Source organism: Nanorana parkeri, unplaced genomic scaffold, assembly GCF_000935625.1.
Source record: "Nanorana parkeri isolate BGI_ZX_2015 unplaced genomic scaffold, ASM93562v1 scaffold16, whole genome shotgun sequence".
Classification (NCBI taxonomy): domain Eukaryota; kingdom Metazoa; phylum Chordata; class Amphibia; order Anura; family Dicroglossidae; genus Nanorana; species Nanorana parkeri.
The window spans coordinates 1,191,710-1,215,347 of NW_017306284.1; the positions used below are offsets into that span (position 1 = coordinate 1,191,710).

General features: G+C 43.1%; 1 protein-coding gene across 5 annotated transcripts in view; it reads left to right on the forward strand.

The window, feature by feature from the left end:
• Positions 1-23,638, forward strand: part of VPS13B (vacuolar protein sorting 13 homolog B) — a 761,266-nt gene that overhangs the window by 726,290 nt on the left and 11,338 nt on the right. For all 5 annotated transcript variants that reach the window (XM_018559352.1, XM_018559343.1, XM_018559336.1 and 2 more), the window contains exons 56-57: positions 11,011-11,187; positions 13,523-13,693. In XM_018559352.1, coding sequence (XP_018414854.1) covers positions 11,011-11,187; positions 13,523-13,693 — 348 coding nt within the window. The remainder of the gene's footprint in view (positions 1-11,010; positions 11,188-13,522; positions 13,694-23,638) is intronic.

Consider the following 23,638-nt stretch of genomic DNA (forward strand, 5'->3'; position numbering starts at 1 on the left):
AAATATCAGGGGTCTGTTTAGACCCCTAATATTTACCCGTAGCCCCTAAAAGTAAAGTAAAAAATTAAAATATTTAATAAAAATTAATTAATACATTTTTTTTCATTTCGGTTTTACAATTTCCATTTCAGTGCACCTCTAGTTATAACTAGGCAGAACATTTCCATCTTCAGTCATACCACTTAGATTACTGTAAACTCTCCCACTGGCTTATGCTGTAATTAGAAAACTAGCTGTTTGAAATCTAGCTTATTGAAAAAATCCCTTTTATGTAGTAAGTGCTGCCATCCGTCTTCCCATCACTTTCACCAACTTCCTGGATTCTCAGTGTGCTTTGTGTCTTTTTCCCTGCTGCTTGATGTGATGCAATCTTCATTTCACAAGAGTCCATATCCCTTCATGCATTGATTCCAGAAAGCAATGATGATGATACACTGTGCAGACGTCAAGTTGCATGTCAGAGCACAGGCTCTGTGACACAAAGAAGTGCATATATTCACACGGTTAAGTGAAATTGTCTGCATTGAGAAAGCGCATCCTATGGGCATATTTAAAAAGTAAGTATGCAAAGATTGCAAACTTGTAGATTGCGTCAGTGAACCTCTGCTGCCACACCAGTCACAAACTTCTGTGATTAGGAATACTCTTATACAATTCATGCAGCTCATAATCAAACAAAAAAACTGCAACTGATTGTTTCCCTTGAAGCTGACAGAAAGGTAGTGTCACCTGATATAGGATCATGTACAGAGTCTGTTAATGAACATATTTATGGAAGCCTTCTTAATCTCCAGCTAAGGTCTTACGGATGAAGTGAGACGCTTGCCCTCGCTGCTATTGAGGATGAGTTAGTTCACAGATGTCAAAGTTCCCTGTGAGTGGAGCTGACCTGACAAGCATGCAGCGCCCCGGAGATCAATGGTGAAGAAATGTCCTTAATTAGCACAGTATTATGTTCAGTACCATCGTTCAGGACCTAGTTATGGGTCACTGATCCAATTAATGTTAAACCTTGATTTTCACACACATTAATGAAATTCCATCTGCAAGCTGATTAGACCCGACAGCCTTCTAATAGGTTTCACCTTAAACTTTTTTTTCTCCTCCCGCTTGAGTTACTTTACTGGCAAGCATGACACAGACAAGATTGCCAGCCGCTAAAGGGGGTTCCTACCTTCCTTCCACTTTTTTTGCATGCATGTGAAAGAGTAGGTAAAATGGCCCTTGTGTATCTTTTGAATGGCTGATTGATTTGCACAGAGAGTTCCAGGTTCTGGTTTGTCCCTGGAAATGTCCCTGGTTTAAAAACCATAGCTAAAATGTGGACCCGTTTCTTAATGAAATCCCTGTTATTTTTCCTGGAATATTACATTTGATTATTAGGGTCATGTTTATAAAGCAGTGAATGTCACATTCACCAAGCATTCTCTACTGGTTAATCATTCTTTATCTTTTATAACACATTGACCAAGAAGATGCACCAGCAGTGAATGTCACATGCCTCTTGCTATCCTAGTAACGTGTTCTGTGGGATTCCAGGTTATATAGAATTAGTAATAGAGACATGCCCACCTCCCACAGATTTGTAGATAATGGTAATAAGAGGGATGCCCTCTCCCCATTGTAGTTAGTGGCCTTTGGTCCAAAATTTCAAATACATTGGGGCAAATTTATCAGAATCTGGAGCAGTTGCCCATAGTAACCAATCAGCTTCTCTCTTTCTATTTCAAAGCTTAAAGGAGAACTATGGGGTAACCTTTTTTGCACACAGTTCTCTTCAGGGTCATGGAAGGACATATAGCAATGTCCTCCAGTGACGCAAAACAGTATATAGCAGTCTATTACCCGCTATATGCTGAGAAAAGCCGCTGGCTGATTGACAGCTAGCTACGCCCGCCCCCTCCTACCCTGTCCATTCCTCCAGTCAGCATTGGAGGATCGGAGAGGGGTATCCTGCAGGGAGCCGTGGCTGACAGTCACCGCTCTCTGCAGGGAGAGGATCAGGAAGTCAGCGATCGGCAGTGTGTGTTCGCTCACTTCCCAATCAATAGAGCTGACCTGTGACAGCTTCAGTGTCACAGGTCGGCTTGAAGTATAGGGCTGAGTGTTTTTCACTCACCCCATAATTCTCCTTTAAGCTGATTGGTTGCTATGGGAAACTGCTCCAGTTTTGATAAATTCCCCCAATGATTTTCATTTGTGTGTCGTTGCATTTACTGGTCCCACAGGAGGTACAGCAAAACAGACCCTACTGTTCTAATGGCCGGAGAATCCCAAAGCAAACTGAGGATTTCCATTAAACTGAAAATCAACTTTCAAGGTGCTAATGCTACTGTACATATTCCTAGTAGAGATACAGACAGCACAAGTAGGATTGAGGTGACAGTATAGACTAGAGTAATATTTGCTATTTCTATACTGTCCCCTCAACCCTATACTGAATAGACATATATATCTGGACTATTCAATGGAGTGTGGCACTTCAATTCACAATCCTGCAATTTGACATGACAAACCAAGATTAGAGAGGACATCTCCTGGAATATAGAAGTTGCCTGTGCTGTAGTCACCTATACAGAATCTTTCATATCCTAGTTGGTCAGCCGCATCGATATATAATGAACCTTGCAGGTCCAGTGTTTTTATGCCACTTCTTTCCAGTACACTGTAACAGTAAGCGCCATTCAAGGACCTTCACAACCAGTTCACATCTCTCTGTGTTTCAGTAACATATGCATCTTAACACACATTCCCATATCGCACAAGATGTTGCGCAGTGCTGTTAGCTGTCGCTTGTGTGTTGCACTGCAAGGCATGGTAATTTATCACCATGTGTTGTGGTGCCATGCGATGTTAAAAAAAAAAAAAGGGACATGCACTTCTTTTGTGCAATTTAGATGCAGTAAGCAGCCCATTCAAATGGGCTGCCTTACCGCAATGCAGAAAAAATGTGCTGCCCCACATGTGTAATGTTGCATTGCACAGGTATGAACTGATAGAATCACCAGGTCCTATTTAATTTATTGCTACTGATTTAAGGATAGTAAAAAATGAATTTTGACATTACATTAACTTTAAGCACTTTATCTTTCACAGAGAATGGGCAAAATCACATGACAAAGGCATCCTTCCACTGACAAGCTCAGGGCACTGATGCCTACTGAATCTGGCCCCATTGGCCTATATAAGACTCTATTTAAAGTGAACCTGTGTTTGTTTACAGTACTACTAAAGTGTTTTATATATAGTATTTTACTGTGCACCCAGTAAGCCAACTTATCCTGACCGCAAGCTAAACAGAGGCTTCAACTTCAGCTACGACTTTGAAGTTATGTCCCTCCCTCACCTACAAGGAGTGCACCAGTGGCCGATAACGACGATTGAACATTGCGCTTCCAGGGGTTGAGCACAGCTGATTAGTCAGAGCTCAAGTTGAGGCCTCTGTTCAGTATGCATTTAGGATAGGATGCTTCCCTGGGCATGCATTCAAGGATTGCATTTGTGGTGCCTGCACTTCTTCAGCACTATGGTCAGTTTGTGAACCCTGCCAGGTTCACTTTAAAGGTACATTGAGCAGACGTTCTGACTTAAGCGCAGTTATAGTATTTCCTGGACAGAATTAGCAGTTTACCGATTGATTTTACTTGTTGCCTAGTGTTGATCCCCGGTCAGAATAACTTCTCTCTAACATCTCTCCAGTTACATTTGTAAGCTCACACAGCGCAGCTGTGCGGTTGTCATTGATCCACGGCTGGAGACCAACGAACAGGCTCTAGTGTTTGATCCTACTTCTCTAACCTATAATGTTACTTTAAAACATCTGTGACAGCTACTTGGTCCCTGTTTTAGCCCAATGTATGAAGTTTCACAGGAGCATCTATGGCCATAATGAAAAAGTGTCAAAGAAACTAAAAAGTAATTTGTAACCGGTGATTTTTTTTTTGCCGAATAAAAACCAGCCGTACATTAACATATTTCTCCTTGCTGAGATCATTGCATCTAACAGTTTTGTCTGCTGTTCGGGAGAAGAAGAAAAAAAATCACAATGCAGAAGTCTCTGCAGGACATGGCAATGGTTAGCACAGCTGAAACAAAGCAGACGTGTGTGCATGCCAGTTCCTTAATGAGGCATAATTGTCTAATACACTGGTTAAGTAGAAAGCTAAAACAGATACACACTGCATTCCTCCACAGCCTAATAGATACTTCAGCTCTTGGAACATGTGTGAAAAGCGCCCTGTGAGGGGCTGATATAACCTATAGCACAAACCCGGATATAATGAGCCTTGCGGACTAGTTCTAGAGCTAAGCATCCACCGGTCATATGGTTTTATCCATCCTGCGGTGACCCCGCCAAAACCAATCTGCAGCAAGGGCGGTAAGAGATCTAATCAGCAGCAGGATGTCACTCTTCTACACAAATGGAGATGAAATAAAACAGTTGTTTGGCAGTGAAAAATTAGGGTTTCTTGGGGAAAAAACATATTTGTTATAGCATAGGTCTGCTCAGCCCTGGAATTGTACTTAGAAAAACACTAACCTGAACAATTATCCTTGCTCAAAGGTACTCGTCAGTCAAAACCAAAAATGAATCCTTGAGATGCATACAAGGAGCACAGACTACCGGCTCTGCTTTACATCCAGGCATTACTGAAATGCACTAATGCACCCCACTACCCTATTTCACTTATCTGGAAACCCCTTTTGCTTAGCTGTTTCTAATGCAGGAAAATATATTCACAAACATGGCTACTGCAGTATTATTACTGCCTATCACATACAGGCCTGTATACTGTTCTCCTACCATAGTCTCTTGGCTAGCCTTAGGCAGGCAAGACACTGGTAGATTTCCGTACAGACATTCGTAAGTACATTTGATAATGCCATCAAAGACTCCACGATTGTTGTTCAAAATGTTGTTTAATTTTAACATTTGATATTTGAATGGATGGAATTAATTCACTGTTAGAATTTCGTAGGTTGAGCAGATTTTACCATCCTGCTCCTTTAATTTTTTCATCACTACGGTTGAAAATTATCATCAGTGTGACTTCATTAACTATGTAAGTTAAACAGAAATTAGCATTTTCAAATTAAATTCTAACTATGTATAACCAGCTTTAGAATCACACTAACACATCATGCATCATAGCCAGGCAAATACTCCATGATGGTCACATGGCAGTTCCAATATAAAAATATTGGCATATTTGCTATGGCTGCTGCTGCTAGCTTTACTGTGTGCAGCTCCCGCTGTCATCCTCAGTAATACCATATGATAGGCATGATATGCAGGAATGGGGGCCACACGCAAACAAAAACAACTGATGTATTCGCAGGGTTGGAGTGAAGAACAGCAGGTGAAACTGCATAGTGAGCTTTCTGACCCTCCTGGAAGTGTCAAATCACTCAAAGTTGCCTGTTAAAGAAGGGATTCTTGTTAGTTTTATTACTGTTACAAGGCTGAAAACTAAAAAGATAGATTTTTAGACCGGGTCCCTTTAAGATTTAAGATGCAGATATTTTTCCTAACTGGTCCTCTTTAAAGAGCAACTGTAACTCGATTTCCTGGATTGGTGCAGCATATTGATGACTTCAGCAGTGCAGGAGATTCTCTGCGGTGGGGAGCTCTTGCGAAATGTTGCCCACTTCATTAGCTGAGCCATCATTACAAATACACAATATTGCCAAATGTATTGGGACACCCTTCCAAATCATTGGATTCAGGTGTTCCAATCACCTTCATGGTCACAGGTGTATAAAATCAAGCACCTAGGCATGCAGACGGCTTCTACAAACATTTGGGTTAGTGGTGGTATAACAAAGTGGAAGCAACTGGGAACAACAGCAACTCAGCCATGAAGTGGTAGCAGGGGCGTCCCGAGGCTGGGTGACACCCGGAGTGGTGTCCGAGTGTCACCCCGCCGAGACGTCACCGCGCATGCGTGGCAGTATTCTGATAGCTGCTGGCGGCCATCTTGGTGATGGACGCCGGCAGAGAGAGGAGGAGACAACCACCCGACGGGATAAGGTATGCCGCCGGGTCCCCTCCTCTCTCCTGATACTGTCGGGTGTTCGGTCCATGTCACCCCTCCAATGGTGTCACCCGGGTGTGGGCCGCACCCCCCTTGTGACGACACTGAGTGGTAGGCCACGTAAAATGACAGGGCGGGGTCAGTACATGCTGAAGCGAGCAGTGCGCAGAAGTCGCCAACTGTCTGCAGAGTCAATAGCTACAGACCTCCAAACTTCGTGTGTGCTTCAGATTGACACAACAACAGTGCGTAGAGAGCTTCATGGAATGGGTTTCCATAGCCGAGCAGCTGCATCCATGCCTTACATCACCAAGTGCAATGCAAAGCGTTGGGTGCAGTGGTATAAAGCACGCCGCCAGCGGACTAGAGAAGTGGAGACGTGTTCTCTGGAGTGATGAATCACGCTTCTCTGTCTGGCAATCCGATCAACGTGTCTAGTTTTGGCGTTTGCCAGGAGAACGGTACTTGCCTAACTGCATTGTGCCAAGTGTAAAGTTTGGTGAAAGGGGCATTATGGTGTGGAGTTGTTTTTCAGGGGTTGGGCTTGGCCCCTTAGTCCCAGTAAAGGGAACTCTTAAGGCATCAGCATATATATTATATTCACATGATGCTTTTTGGACTTTATCTACCATCTCTTAAATTAATTCAATTTTTATTTATATTTTTTGGAAAGAGAGACAACTTCATCCTTGTTTTTTTTTTTATCATTGTATGCTATAAACCCGTTAGTCTAGGTGCCCCAGGTCTTTTAATAACCTGGAAATGGCCCTGCCATAGGCACACTTGAATAATGACACTCGTTTTACAAGCCCAGCTCCTTGAACCATGCAATTACGTTAGTACAAACTAATGCTACAATGTGCTGCTAGATGCAGTTTGCTTTATATTCACAGCATTTTTGTTTTTTTACTGTGCAGACCAAAAAAAACGAGATAGGAGAGATGGTTTTATGTTTCCTAAACTACATCCCCTACACACACTTCATTTACTGAATTTAACCACAAATGTCTAGAGGTGGCCAGAAGAGGGAAACCGAATCAGAAAACAGTTATCACAGTCTGTGCATTAAATTTTAAGACTTGGTCAGGTAGGGCTTATATCTACTATATATTAATGGCCACACTCCACGACTACAAATTCCTTTCATTTGTCTCCCCTGACGCTCTGTTTGGCCTCTCGGAGTGAAGAGAGAAAGCCTAAAATGAAGCTGGCCATACACTGGTAGATTGTTGTATGAACTTTCATATGAAAAATCTCCTAACATGCGATAATGTGACTGCGCTGAGTGCCCGAGCGACCAACCTCTAAGCACCATCTCTGTCATGCGGGAGGAAGGGAAGTGTGCCACATGCTGCCCCTACTTGAACGTACCTGTGGTATTTCTCATTGTTTCCAGCGGCAAAACAGAGCGGCGGAGAAGCAAAAGGAAAATAAGTATGTGTGTAGCTGGGAAGGGCAGCAGTTAAATGGACCTGTTGCTTTTCCCTGCGTGGACAAAGCACAGGCTCACTATAAAGATGTTTTGAAGGCTTTACCTTGCTATATAGTGTAACTGATGGCTGCAATATGAGGGTTATTGGCAGGTAGTGATTGAAATCTTGTCCTCCATCCAAATACCATTGTCTCAGAAGTTCCTAAATACTTTAGCCACTCTTTAGGAGAATTGGGGTTGAGGCAGTGTAGAAATCAACATTTAAAGGTGCAGTAGAGGCCCACTAACGTCACTGCCCTTTATCTTAATGAAGATGGACAGCCAGGCGAAAGAAACAAATGAATGCAGCTATGTATTCATTAATAAATTATTGAATGTCATGTATTTTATTGCACTAGTGCAAGTACCCGAATTTGACTTGGTATCAGCCTCTTGGAATCCCTTACATAGCAGCACGTACACTGGGAGACAATCAGCAAAAAATGAAAATGTGTCGACAAGGAACAGGTTGATAGAAGAGAGCAGACTGAGCCGAGGGTTGATCTAATCAGTCTGCTGATGCTCCCTCTCTGTCCAGTCAACATGCTGGGAGTGGAGAGAGGACACCATAGTATTCCTTATCTCTAGTGGTGTCTTCTGCCTGGCTGTGTTATATGATGGGGCTGTGTAACTCTCATGAATGGATGTACAGACACATGCTGTTTTGACAGGTAAAATGGCTCTCTTGTGTGTATTTCGACTGTGTACCTGGAGTGCAGTTTTAAATAGGCCACTTAGTGCTGCACTTTTCTTGCTTGCAACAGAAAAAGGATTAGGACAGAATAAAAGGATATGTGTTTTTAAATTAATTACAAGGATCAGTTTAACCTCAGTGACCTATCGCCATGTAGCACAAATGTAAATGAAGACAGTCTGTTATTCTTGCCACAGCCTGGCCAACTAGCTGGAAAACTCCATCTAACGTAATTCCTGCAGGCTGCACTTCCAGTTCTTCTCTCCACAAGGTTTTACATGAGACCAACTGTGTGTAGCTTACAGTTTGCAAAAGCGTCCAGCACCGAGTCACTTTGATGGGGGTTTAGCATGGATGTTTTGCAAGCCGTAGTTAGGCAACAGCTGACATGGCGGCATAGACCGGGGTTTTTGGATCATAAAGATAACGGACTTCATCATGCCAAAATATAATCATAGTGCAGAAGAGAGAACGTGTCAATCTCTGGAAGAAACATCATTTTGGCCAGTTGTCATGTAAACAGTTGATGTAAACAATCTGATGATTTGATTCCCGAAAGTGAAGCAGTAAGTTCATTTCACCACGTACAATTGACCTTGGTAGTGCATCCAGTTTCCCTGTACAGTGGTCTGGTGCTTGTCATAGAGTAGATTTTGGATGCTGCCGTCTCACATTCCTCATCTCTGACACACAGTGATGAGCTGTCAACCAGTTTAGGGGCAGAACAGGGGATAATAAAAACATGAGGTCAGAGTCAGTGTTGAAATAAATAGACGCATCCAAGCAAAATGCTGTCTTGTGGTGAGTGTCAAATCAGGACATTCTCTGCTCTGATTTTAATGAGGTTTTTAAAAGTAAGTAGAAAAAAAATGATAGAACCGCTCATCAGCTTGGGATACTTCTGGGCACAATCTGGTTTCACCAACTAGAGGTTAGAAAATATATGACATTCTCTTTCCTACAATATACACTGGCCAAAAGTGTTATGATCTGGGGTGGCTTCAGTTGGTCAGGTCTAGGTTCAGCAACGTTATGTCCCCAAAGAATGAGATCAACTGCCAACCTGAATATACTGAATGACCAGGTTTTTCCTTCAATGGATTTTTTCTTCCCTGATGGCACATTGGACATATTCCAGGATGACAATGCCAGGATTCATCGGGCTCAAATTGTGAAAGAGTGGTTCAGGGAGCATGAGACCTCATTGTCGCACATGGATTGGCCACCACAGAGTCCAGACCTTAACCCCAATGAGAATCTTTGGGGTGGCTGGAGAAGACTTTACACAGTGGTCCGACTCTCCCATCATCACTACAAGATCTTGGTGAAAAATTAATGCAACTCTGAATGGAAATAAATGTTCTGACATTGCATAAACTTATTGAAACGATGCCATGGCGAATGTTTGCCGTAATCAAAGCTAAAGGCGGTCCAATGAAATTTTTGAGTGTGTGACTTTTATTTTTTTGGCCTGGCAATGTATATATCATCCTACTGGCAGATATTGCCTACACGGCTTATGGGATTTTTGCAGACCTTATGAGTGATGATACATATGATCGCTGATGATGTATTAAAGTTCTTTCCAGGCTCTTCTTAGTTATTTTAGTTCTGAGTTGACCCAGTAGTAAGATTCCTAGCTCCGCCCCCACCTGCTGTGGCTGTTACAAAGATGGCACAGATTGTTGAATTTTTAATTTACAGCACCAAAGAACTGAATGCAGTGTGCAGTGCCCACAGCACCCAATGACATCCACTTGCATTGGTCTCACTTTGGTCAAAGGAAATGTAATTGGTTGATATAGAGCAGGAGTAGGCAACCTTGGCATTCCAGCTGTGCTGAGACTACAAATCCCTTCCTGTATCTGCCTTCTGTGAATCATGCCTGTGGCTGTTAGAGTCTTGCAGTGTCTCATGCATGTTCCACACTCTAGCTGTTCTACAACAGCTGGAGTGCCGAAGTTGCCAACCCCTGCTATAGCGTATGACACTTCTCACATAGCATTCTGCTCTTTGTGGTGTTTATTGTAGGAGCCCATTATAGTACATTAGAGAGAATGCAGCCAAAGTGTTCCATGTTGACTGTGGGAAAAGAACCCCCACAAGATGAGCTAAGCTGGCCATACAATGGTGGCATTTTGTAGGAACATACATATGAAAATTTTCCTCCGAACATTCAATAACACCATCAGAGACGAAAGAATGTTGTTTGAGATTTCGTTTCATTTTAACGTTCAATTTTGGAATGAATGGAGTTCCCTGAACGAAAAGCACATTCACTGTTTTTTTGTTTCTTGTGGAAAAAATCTTCCATCCTGCTCCTTTGATATTTTTTCATTGCTACCATTGAAATCATTTGTCGATTTGACCCCATTAACTATTAAAAAATCAAATAAACATTCCGAAAATTGATATTTTCCAACAAAATTCCAGTTCTCTACAGGTGTATGACCAGCTTTAGATTCAACCCACCAGTGAGGTACTAACATAATGTGGAATACCCCTTTAAATTATTCAGCTTATAATACATTACTTACAGTAAAGTTTGCGATTCTTCAAAGTTCTATACAAATACATGTAATTGGCAAATACATTTTTGGATTTTTGGTGTGAGAGCTAAATCTGCCATAATTGGTTCTTATGTACACATCAGATGTCTGCTCTAATGAAATGTTGTGTTTTAATGTTGTCAGCTGTAAAGCCGAAAATTCTACAACACGGCTTAATACAAGGGGCAATGCAGATGTTACTTGCCTAGCAGTCACACAAGCTCTGTTTACAGGAGTAATAATGTTTTTCTGTCTTTTTAGGTTGGGTCGTCGGATCTCTGGAAATTTTAGGAAGCCCAGCCAGCCTGGTGAGAAGTATTGGGAATGGCATAGCTGACTTCTTCCGCCTCCCCTATGAAGGCCTCACACGTGGACCTGGAGCTTTTGTGAGTGGAGTTTCGAGGGGAACCACATCCTTTGTCAAGCACATTTCCAAAGGTATATAGGAGTTATTGTAATATTACATCTGACAAGCCCGGTACTAATCAGATGTCCTACCTTTATGAGTCTTAGGATATGCTTGTTTAACTTTAATGCTGGTTGATATATCTGGTATAACCTGTATGTCTATGAACGTGGACCTGGAGTGCTGCTGTTTTTTTCCTGAGTCACCAGGATCACGTTGAAGCAGCGTTTGTATGGTTTTTTTTTTTGTTTAATTGGGATGAATGTGTCTAATTTAAACCTTCCTTTCACAAAAGTCAAATTGTAGTTTTGGCAGGGTTATTTTTACTCAAAAGGTCACTTGTAAAACAAATATATGTATATTAGACACGTGCGCCAGCAAAAAATTTGGTTCGGCCCGTTTCGGATTTATGGTTTTTCCGTTTTGTGGTCCGAAAGTCAATTCGTTTCTGTATTCGAATTGGTATAAATTCAAAATTTCGGATGCGTTCGATAATTACAAACAAATCTTTGTTGCAGCAAAGCGACGTTAGAAAACAAAAGTGTAATTTTCCTTTTTAACTTTTGACAGTGCACAGAAACAATTTAAAAAAAAATCAATCTGCTTTGAATTTTAGAGGGGACCCCAACGCCGAAAAAAAAGAGTGGGGTCCCTCTAAAATCCCTTTCCAGACCCTTGATCTGGGCAGCAGCCTGGCAGAGCAGGAATAGGGGGGGGCGGACACGACAAGTGTGCACACCCCCCACACCATACCAGGCCACATGCCCTTGACATGGGGAGGGTGCTTTTCCAAGGGGGGACCCCCTGGAAGAGCACCTTGTCCCCATGTCAATGAGGACAAGCGCTGCTTCCCCACAACCCTGGTCCGGTAGTTGTTGGGATCTGCGGGCAGGGGGGCTTATCTGAATCTGGGTGCCCCCTTTCACAAAGGGGGCACCCAGATGCCACCACCTTCCTCGTGAATGAGTAAGGGGTAGTTGTTACCCCTATTCATTCACCAAAAAAAAAAAAAACAGACAAATTGTAAATAAACACAACACCTGAAAAGAAAATATATCTAAGAACGTTTATTTTTGTGTCTATTTGTACAGAGTGAATGTTCAGAAACATATGTAGGGTGAATGGCTCTGTGAATTGTTTATAAATAGACCCCTTTAAGTTTAGTATCCCTAGAGGTGACTTTTAATAATGGCTCCTGAGCCTCTTGTCGCTGCATATGGAAGCAACAAGGCTTATGGACAAACTGGACATGGTGTGTTCCAAAGAAGTTAACATTCATCTTTCTGACCTGACCAGTCCCTTTAAATTCCCTGCTTGCCTGCCTTCATGTATCTGGGACTCCGGGTATATATAATCACATAGAGAACATGTCCTCTTGTCTGACACTCCTAATCCATTCCGTCATGCTAAATTATTACTGGAACGTACCAGAGCTGAGATTTTATTTCCTTGAGTGTGTAGGTAATAGAAATATTAAATAAATCACGTCTCTACTATTATTATTATTTATGTGTTCTCATATATCGGGAGAATCCCCCACATTCCAGTACAGTAACATTGTGTCCTTATAATCCAAGCCTCTCCGGGTGTATGTTACACACAGCCACAGTCTATTCTTTAATAAACATTTTATATCCATCTTCTATGGGAGTCTTCCAAAAGCAATGTGCAGGCTGACACCCCCCTCAGGAGTAACGTAATGCTGCCTGTAGATCCTTCTGCACGTGATAAATGTGAAAACATTGCAGATATTTCAGTATTCCTTCAAGCTGTTAGAAATCTTATCCCAGGCTGCTTCACCATGAATGTGTAACGGTCCCAGCCTGACCTACAGCAATATACAGAAACACTGACATGGAATGGTGAAATGATGGAAGTGACGGTTGGTATTGTCAGGATATTGTCACAAATGTTTAATGTGTCTGAAGCAAAAATGACTTCTCTGCTGCCAGAGTCTCCATTCTGCACTGCGGTAAAATATGAGGACGGTCAGCAAATATTGTACTTCCTCCAGAAAAATGTAGTAAAGGTTTATTCATCAAATCCATCTGGGAGTTATGCCTGTAACTGGCAGTTGTGTAATGCCTGATGGGACTTGTAGTTCCTCAACATCTGGGGGGCCAGAGTTGCCCACCTCTGGTCTAAGGCTTGCGATATTGTAATGTTCAGGTGCACGTTAGATATCACAGCAATGACATGTGTGCCTGCTTTGCTCAGGATAAAATGCTTCTGATTATCTTGCATTGTACTGAACATTTTATGTATTTATTTGTAATGAATGTTATCAGATGCACATTAAGACATCCTGTTGTTTATTATATCTCACATGCCAAGCCTGTTATGTGACTGGAGCTCTCTTACATCTAGGTACACTCACCTCTCTGACTAACTTGGCCACCAGCTTGGCTCGGAACATGGACCGCCTGTCCCTGGATGAGGAGCATTACAACAGGCAGGAGGAATGGAGGAGGCAGCTGCCGGATAACCTGGGAGAAGGCCTAAAGCAGGGCCTGTCCCGTCTGGGGATCAGTCTGCTGGGTAAAGTAACATGACATTTATTCTTTTCACATACTATATGACCAGTTTATTCATTGTCAAGTAGTCGACTGTCGATATTGGAAAATATAATTTTTGCCAATACCAATCAATCAAACCTTTGTTTATTGTACACAGCATTATGATAGTGGAAGGCTGTATGATTGGTTACCATGGGCAGCTTCATCTTTCGTCTGCTCTGGACTTTCTATATGACCCTGGACTGGAATGTAGAACATTTAAGGGCCCATTTTGCCTCTGAGATTTATACATGGTTTACTGTAACATTTAAATGAATATGTGCTTTGCCCACAGCAACAGGTTCACTTTAATGCAGACCTCAACAGAAGCACATACTTTCTTCCTTTTGTCACTTCATTCATTGTCTGAGAGGAAAAGGAAAGTCCTATGTGATTTATAGGAGTCATTGCCCATACAGGAAGCCCGTAGCCCTGTGTAAGCTAAGCACGTTTGCTTTAAAAACAACATAGGGGTCTATTTATATATATATAAAAAAATATATATATAAACTATTTGCTGGGTGATATCTGTGAGAATTCATTCTGTGTGGATATATGCCAAAACAGTTGTTCTTTCCTTTTTTTTTGTATGTATTGAATGTGTGTATTGAATATTGTTCTCATGTAATATAGCATTATGGCCTCTGGAGGGTGCTGATGTGCATAGGAAATAAATGATTATTTATATGCTCCTTTAGCTCCATCTAGTGGATATAATGTGATATTACATGAAACCAAAAAAACAACACACATATAGAACACAGTGCTGTGTGCATATAAACAACACATGTGTTCCTAAGGGTAGAGGTGTAGAACATGTAATTCTATTATAAAGTGTTGTACGTTGCCTGTGTATGTGTTGCCATTGATTCCTATAGACATTAGGGGGTCTATTTAACCACAAAAAAAAATTGGATAGCTTATTTGTCCATTGAAACTGCATATAAAGCAGCTGTTTGTGAGAATGGTGCAAAAACAAATGTTCTTGTATTTGCTCTTCTGGTGGAATGTTCTTTATAAAGAGCAGAGCGAATGGGGAAAATACAACATTATGTCCGCTAGATGGTGCTGAGGATCACAGGACATAAATACATGTTAGTAACAAGATACAATGTTACAGTTTAATAGACTGCTGGAGCAGTTTAAGAGACAACCCAGGCAGCCGCTATGGGTCTAGGGCACAGAGGGGTCCGGCCAGGACAAAGAACAAAGGGGTCCCCCTAATGCCGCGTGGGTCGCTATGGCGTCCCAGGCTGCTGGCTGTCACTGGCGGCTGTGAGGAGGAACGCGCCGCTGTCCTGATCACTGACAACCTGTCAATAACCTGTGCAGCGGTGCGTTCCTCCTCAGAGCCGCTGCTGAGTCAGTGACAGCCAGCAGCTGCGGAGGACGCTGGGCCTGGCGTCGGCAGTGGAGGAGGCGGGGCCTGGCGTCGGCAGTGGAGGAGGAGGTGGGGCCCGTCAGCGATTGTGGAGAAGGCTGACAGCGGATCTGGGCTGACAGGTATGACCAGCCCACCTGACACCCTGCAGAGCCCACCATAGGGAATCTATGGTGGGCTCTGCAGGGTCACTCTCAGGTGGGCTGTTTGGGATCTCAGGTGGGCTCTGCAAGGGGCATAACTAGAAATCACAGGGCCCCATACAAAATGTTGCTATGGGGCCCAGTGATTTCCAGTTACGCCCTGAATGTAACCATAATACTAATGGCATAACAATGGTTACATTTATATGTTCATTCTCTGCAGCGTTCTCTTGAATTGTATCTCATTATTAATGTATTTCTTTCCTATGATCCTCAGCACCATCCAGTGGCCAAAATGTGTTTTTTTTAAGAGAAATTACACTAACAACATTTGATTTTTTCTTTTTCTTCATTCTTACAACAGCTGGTTAAATCAGACGGAATTAATGTACACGCAGTTTCCTGAACAAATATGCAATGTGATGATATTTTCCAAATACAACATGTTCAGGAGATGTGAAAGACCTGCAGTCCGTCATCAATGGTTTCCAAACACATCCGGGATGATGACAGGTGCCAATGTTCTAAGCTGGATGAGTTTTATCTCAGTCATTGTGCCATGAAGACATTTCAGTTTGCTGACCAGAGTATGAAATGTGATATTTTTGCTTGAAATGGTTATGTACCCGATGAAGCCGACATTTCTCCGGAATTGCTGCTTTCTCTGCTCCTCCCAATTACACAATTCATGTCCGTGAAGAGCTCGCCATTATTTTTGTAATGTACTTTCAGCATCTCATTCACAGTAATGAAAACGCTGCGTGCATTATGATTGTGACTTGAGCTCATTGTCATATAGGTTTGCTGTACATAAAAGATAGAATATACATGCTGCCTTAAAGCTGAACTCCGGACTTACCCTCAGTCTTGCTCAGTTGTACCGGCTCCTCTTCTATACAGAATTCACTTGCTCTGATTTCACTGCACACTGTGAGCTTCTCACATTAGAAGCTGCAGCAAGTCACATAGAGCCCACCTCATTTCCTGGCTGGAGTACGTCCAGCATCATCTATCCTTTCCTTCCCCACTCTGAGTGTCTGGGTTGTCTGTTGTTTCTAGGAAGCTATGTACAACCCCTGACACCAGCCTTGATCTTCCTGCATTGCACATTTATCATTTATATATATATTGCACAACTTATACCTTTTTTTATTTTAGCATCTAGAAAAAAAAAACAGTTAACCTTTGCATTGCTGGGGTAGCCCCACTGCAAGTGTTAAGTACAGTTTTGCCCAGAATTCTGCTTTGACTCTTGCAGTATGAGAGTAGCCCTACTGCAAGGATTGTTTTTTAAGAAACCTGGTGTTCTGCTTTACCTTTTACTTGCATGTTAGTTTTATGGTCAGCCCAGGCTTTTGCACATTTGTACACTTGGATTTGACCTGTACAGTTCCATGTCCGTCTTTTATAACTTAGTAAAAGCTGGAAAAATGAAAAGTGAATTGTTTTTGTTAAAAAGGGATTTCTATATAATCGGTTTGGGAAGGTTTTATGTCGCCATCTGGTGGTAGGAGAAGATACAGCAGTTTGTGCAGTCTATAGAAACCTGCAATATGTGGAGTCCATTGTGCAGATCACATACAGTATCTTCATAGATGTTTGGAAATGAAACAAAGAGTTATATGTGGACCTTGGGATGCCAGAACCTGCCAGCATCTGCCCGACTAGAAATATCAGCATTTGGTAGCGTGACCTTATTTTTCTTTGTACCTAATCAAATCAGGTCTGGCCCCATTTTGGTTTTTGTGATCAGTTATTTGGCAGGTCATGCTCTGTGATAAAAAATGGGATGAAACCAGCCAAGTTTAACATAATCAGCCTCTCAGCATCTAAGATACTCCAGTAAAGTGCGTGTAGGCTAATGTAGGTTTACTCTGGACCTCCGATAATGACATTTCTCTAGCGGTTTTCCATTAAAGTGAAGTAAGATCTGATTCTCATCAGTTATAAAAAGAAAGGGTTTTAGCACATCTGATAAAAGCCATTTTGGCTAAAAGTAAAGTAAACAATATTAGCGGAATATTCTGAGTTTAATATTCGACTTTGTAGCTAACTAATGGATGCAGAGCCGAATCCTGCAAGCTTGGGGTTTTATTATTATGGGGATATTGAAGTAGATGTAAACCCAATTACTACAATCCCATAAAAAATTGAACATGTTAATAGAATTTAAAAGTCATTTTCATCTATTTAAAATCTGCAGCTTTATTCAAACAATAGCGGGTAGTCCTGCCATAAGGAGTCCGTGTTCAGGTACTTTCTGTTATAGGGTGACAGTACTCTGTCCCGTCTCCCAGGAATGCTCCTGGCCTGTCACCAGGTCACAGGGGCTTCCGATGGAGACTGCAAGTGGTAGTTACAACACTCATTATGCAGATGTGATCCATCATCTTCATCATCAGAACCCCTTACCCTCCAGGAAATGCCATGCAGCCATCAGTGGAGTGCTTGTAGACAGAAAGTGGCTGCAAAGTTTCAACAGGAGATCAGCACTGAGATGCACGAAAGTAGAAAAAAAGGTGAAAACGTATATTTTCATTCTTAAAAAAGGCATCTGCATGACACACACAGCTAAATGTTATTCTTCAGGTTTGGGTTTACATCTACTTTAACCACTTGCTGTCTAAAGCAATTTCTTATTTTTTTCACATACACATGATAAAATAGTTTTTGGCTGGAAAAGGTTAAAACCCCCAAACAATTATATGTGACAGGTCCTCTTTATGGAGACATCAGGGGCCCTTTAGACCCCTAATGTCACCTAGGGAATCTGAACAGGCTGATGAAGCACAAATCGTACTGCAACCGGCTTCTTCTCCAGCTGCAGCAGCCGGTGAAATGGCACACCCTCACCACATTTCCTGATACGTTCATTGGCCGGTGTCTGTGGACTCCACCTCACCCTCACCTCATTTCCTGATACATTCATTGGCCGGTGTCTGTGGACTCAACCTCACCCTCACCTCATTTCCTGATGTGTTCAGTGGCCAGTGTCTGTGGACTCCACCTCACCCTCGCCTCAATTCCTGATGTGTTCAGTGGCCAGTGTCTGTGGACTCCACCTCACCCTCACCTCATTTCCTGATACATTCATTGGCCAGTGTCTATGGACTCCACCTCACCCTCACCTCATTTCCGGAGGCGTTCAGTGGCCAGTGTCTGTGGACTCCACCTCACCCTCACCTCATTTCCTGATGTGTTCAGTGGCCAGTGTCTGTGGACTTCTCACACTCACATCATTTCCTGATGCGTTCAGTGGCCAGTGTCTGTGGACTTCTCTTCACCCTCACCTCATTTCCGGAGGTGTTCAGTGGCCAGTGTCTGTGGACTCCACCTTACCCTTACCTCATTTCCGAAGGCGTTCAGTGGCCAGTGTCTGTGGACTCCTCTTCACCCTCACCTAATTTCCGGAGGCTTTCAGTGGCCAGTGTCTGTGGACTCCTCCTCACCCTCACCTCATTTCCGGAGGCGTTCAGTGGCCAGTGTCTGTGGACTCCACCTTACCCTCACCTCATTTCCTGATACATTAATTGGCCAGTGTCTATGGACTCCACCTCACCTCATTTCCTGATGTGTTCATTGGCCAGTGTCTGTGGACTTCTTACCCTCACATAATTTCCTGATGCGTTCAGTGGCCAGTGTCTGTGGACTTCTCCTCACCTCATTTCCGGAGGCGTTCAGTAGCCAATGTCTGTGGACTCCACCTTACCCTTACCTCATTTCTTGATGCATTCGTTGGCCAATGTCTGTGTACTGTGGCTCCCTTCTGGGCTGTAAATCCACTGTGAGTGACCTTTAGTGGCTACCCACAGGAAATCCTTTCCATGGGCAATGTGGAGTAAGTCTTCCTCCTGTGTAGGGGATCTGTACTTGTCTGCTCTGTGAATGATATAGGATCAGATATGTCATTTTATATCATTGTACTTCTATATGAAGAGAAGAATGTGCTGTGTTGTCACTGGTTTGATTGATCGTGTGGCAGAAGTTTCTTGCTCTAGATTGATTTTCTATAATTAGGGCTATGTGTCTTCATCAGCTGTTTGCCTGGGTTCAGCTCATTTGTGGTCTGTACTTTGTTGGTGTTGGCTGGCTGGATGTGTTGACATATACAGGCACGCACAAGATGTACACATGTACCGTATCGTGTTGTACTTCATGTGGCACTAGCTGAGCTCTGAGCTGCGGTCTTCCTTCCATGATCTCAAGGCTGCAAGATCAAAGTGACCAAAAGCATTCCATGGCGAGAGGTCGCGAGAGATGACTCTGTATGGGTTTGTAGACTTTCCTAATCTGCGTTACATTGGACCTAAAATTGCAACCACAAACCTCAGAATGGTCCCCAGAGGAAGTTGGGAAACGTTACATGCTGGGCCAGAAATGCTGGAAGTGATTTACATACTAGTGTATGATGATGTGGGCAGCGTCATGTGATAATCCCAAAAAATTCCGTTCAAGGGTTCTGCTGAGGTTAACCTGTCTCATTGCCGTATGGTGACCTCTGTGGCCCAGGATGGAAGGGCCACGTCACTGCACTGGTAGAAGAACCTGTGTACTTGCACAAGTGTTTACTTACATTACATTCATAGCAAAGCACCAGATATCTACATTCATATTAAAAATATATACGTTGTATTGTACTTTTTACTGGAAGTGAGCCTGTCACTAGGACAAGTGTAATAAACTGACACTGCCTAATAAATGCCACCGCAGGGCACCCGCATATACCTTTTTTTTTCTGTGCCATGATTCTGGCGCTTGGCTAGGTACCCCTCACTCTATGTCCTAGTATACATTGCCGCATCTAATTAACCTATTAGGAGGTATGTCAGACTCATTCCACTTAGGAAGGGTGACTCTTCAGCTGGGCCACCTCTATAATGAGGCAGCCTGAGGTTATTGCCTCAAATGGCATCTCTTTGGGTCGCATGGGGGGGAGGCAGGCAGAGCGGCATGGCCACTCTGCTGTACATTGTTTGCAGTGTGCTTGCCACCCCCTTTCTAGGCAGAGCGTCCCAGGATGCCAAGAGTCGGCCAGAGAGATGTGTGAGGACCATGCACACCTCCCCGCCCAGCTCTTAGCAACCTGGGACTCCCTATATGTCATTGTGCCCATCTCCTGGCAACCAGTGACATCACTAGTTGCCAGGGGCTGATCAAGATGCTCTGGCCGGCATCTTACTCCCAACTCCCCGTCAGCATGCACCACCCTTCTCGGCTCAGACTACACACAGCCCTTGGGGTTTTGTATGGATATAACGAGCTAAGGGCTGGAATACATCACACATTTACCCCTCCTGAATGCATGATTTGTTTTGCCTAGCTCTTTTCCAGTTCAGCAATAAAGCAACTATCATATTCCCAGTGCTTGAGACTGCCATTTACATGGACCTTACCTGTAGTACAGGGGTAGCCAAACTCCAGCTCTGGTGAAGTCTTGCAATGCCTTTTGGGGTTTGTAGTTAAACCTCAGGTGAAGGGCCAATGTTTGGCTACCCCAGCTGTAGTGGCTTCCCTGCTGCTTTGCTTTAGCCTATCCAGATTTATGCCGGGTCAGATCTGCAAGGAAAACTGTTCTTGTGCACATGCTCTGTCTACATACAGCATGGGAATTGAGCAAAGTGTGAGTGAGTATGGAGACCAGCATCCTGTCCAGAGAGAGATTCGTTTTCTACAGATCACTATCATCACACTGTACTCAGGTGACCTAGTACACAGTTCTGGTTACTAGTGACAATGAAAACTTCAGAATTCCATAACTAGCTATTACATCTCTTTAATTGCTGAAGAATTCAATGTAAGTAGCAAACATGTCATGTTTGGAGACGGTGGAGTTACTAGTCAGCAACATATTAAAAATATAAGAAAGTCATGCTTACTAAAGCTTAGAGACATGACATTATGAGAACATTGAGAAAGTCACGTCACAAAAAAACTTCCTTCATTTAAAGTGCATCGGAAACCCCAAAACAAATGTGATAAATTGCAGCCCAAAAGCCCTCAGATGAGAGATGGCGGGATTTGTCCTCTAAAACACTTCCTGTCTTAGAGGGACAACCCTCACCCGCTGCACTGTATCTTTGGAGTGAGCCATGGTTGTCACCCAGGCTGGATCTCCTTTTCATCTACATTACATGGAAGGTGATGGGATTAATCATTTGCAGAAGGAAGATAACTTCTTTGTCACATCCTGTGAGATGAACTGGAACCAAAGGCACGGCATTTCTGGGAAGATCAGCAGATATTTTCTGCACTTAGTGAAAATGTTATTAGCCTGAAAACTAGTGCAGCCACGACATCTAAGGACTGGTGAGCTGCAATATATACACTTTTGTTCTTGGGTTCAGTTATCCTTTAAAGGGGATCTGTTATGGTTTTGTGTCAGTCTGTAAGCATTGTGAAGGTAAGGCACCGAGGCTTAGATAGGAGTAGTGTCTCCAGTCTAGGAGATGGGCCTCTACTTACAAGGAATAATCAGCCTCCAGCCAAGCCTACATGCACATAGTCTGACAGCCTCAACATGGTAGAGAAGGTAAGATTTGTAGACGCCTTTATGCAGCCGTGGCAAAGTGTCACATAATAGACCTTTTTTCTGTATGGGAAACAACTTCCCTGCACAGAGACTTTTTTCAAGAAAGCCTACAGCAGATTGCAGTTAAACAGAACTCCAAGTTCCTATTTTTTGTTATATACGATCCGTTATTCACTTTCTGCCAGGAGTTCAGCTTTATGACGGCATTAAAATTTGGCAAATTCCATTTAAAAGCATCTAAAACCGTAGGCAGCACCTGTCAGGAAGCGCAACTGTAAACAGGGTGAATTTCTGCCAGCGTAGTCCATGGCCTAGGGCAGCCAGGAGGGCACACAGCCACCCACACTTCATCTGCTGACTGCCAGAGACACATTACCATCTGTAATAAAAGGTTCCATAGTACAGCCTGGCCAGGTCCTCATTGTTCATGCCTTGTATAGAGTGTACATGTTTGTTGATGGAACAGTGTGCCGTGTAGAAACAGTTACCCACCCTGGATCTGTACACCTATAACCTCACTGCTATCAATGTATGGTGACAATCGGCAGTTTTAGGTCTACTGATGCACAGTGAGTAAACAGTCTCTTTTGGCCTCTCCGTCCCCAGCCTTGGCCTACCTTTGGGTCTTGTTAGCGGGTTACCAAGGTTCCAAGTCAATTAGGGAAGGAGAGGGGTGACGCAAGACAGGTAGGGAAACCAAATGCAGCCCCGTCTGGAAGGACACATCTTTTCTACCTCTAAACAATGGGCTTTAGTAAGAGACTCTGCTGGAAATTTCTGAAGCTTAAGCTGTGAGAAAATGACAGCAAATGTTCCCTGGTCATGTGAAAAGATTCCATTTCACATTGTTCTACAATGATCACTAAAGGGAATTTAAGTGTGAAAACTAACATTACATTTTGGCAGCCGTATTTTTCCTCGTTGTTCTGACCTGAATCCACAGCCAGGGCTCGAGAGAAGGAGCATGATGAGATCTTCTTTGTAGTCCGTTATCTGTCTCCAGGGCCAGAGCAGGCCGAGTACATAGCTAAGCCGTGCATTATATTTAATGTGTACAATACATAAGACCTGGGCTAGAACCTGAGAGCCACGTCCAGTGATGAGTGATAAACCAGACAAGCCTGTGAGAACATTCTCCTTTCCAGCCATCTTTATGGAGCCCTCACGTAGACCGACGCTCACTATCCAAAGCAAATAGCGGCCGTAGATTCCCCATTGATGCCTGCAGTCATGATGCAGGATGAGAAGTATTTCTGTGTTATTGGAGATAGCAGGTCTGGCCCTGGCAGTGACAGCTTTTTGAATGTCACCTTCCACTACAAAAGCTTTTTAAATCCCCCACAGTCCCAAATTTCTGCTGAAAAACAAGAGGAGAGGAATAAAAGGCAATATCATTAAACTGTGTCCCATGGTAAAGTTAATATTCTCTCATTCAGTCCAGAGCAATTAAGTGTTTCGGTCCTTGAGTCAGGATGATCGGATTTCATGAGCTGGGTTGGTTTTTAAACAACAAAGACCGTAAAGGCAGGAGTAGAAATGTCATGTGTTTGGCTGGTTGATGGTTCTGTCTCTGACTCAGTGGAGATGAATAATACGGTTCTTTGGAAGCAGGATATTTTCCAGCCGTGCGTATATCACGGAGTGCACTGCAGCTGCTAGCTACGGGCCTTACATGCAGCAGGTAGAAAGGACAGGCTGACTCTACGTATGTGGGGGAGTCAGTGCACTTATATTATGGGAAAGGTGTTAATGATTGGAATACAAATCTTTATAGGGTGACCTGGGAACTTCCCAGTATGTATTGTTATTGTATTATGGGTGCAGGTGATGTAAACGGTACTTATGGGAAGTGTCTAACTGTCAGACTCCTACTGT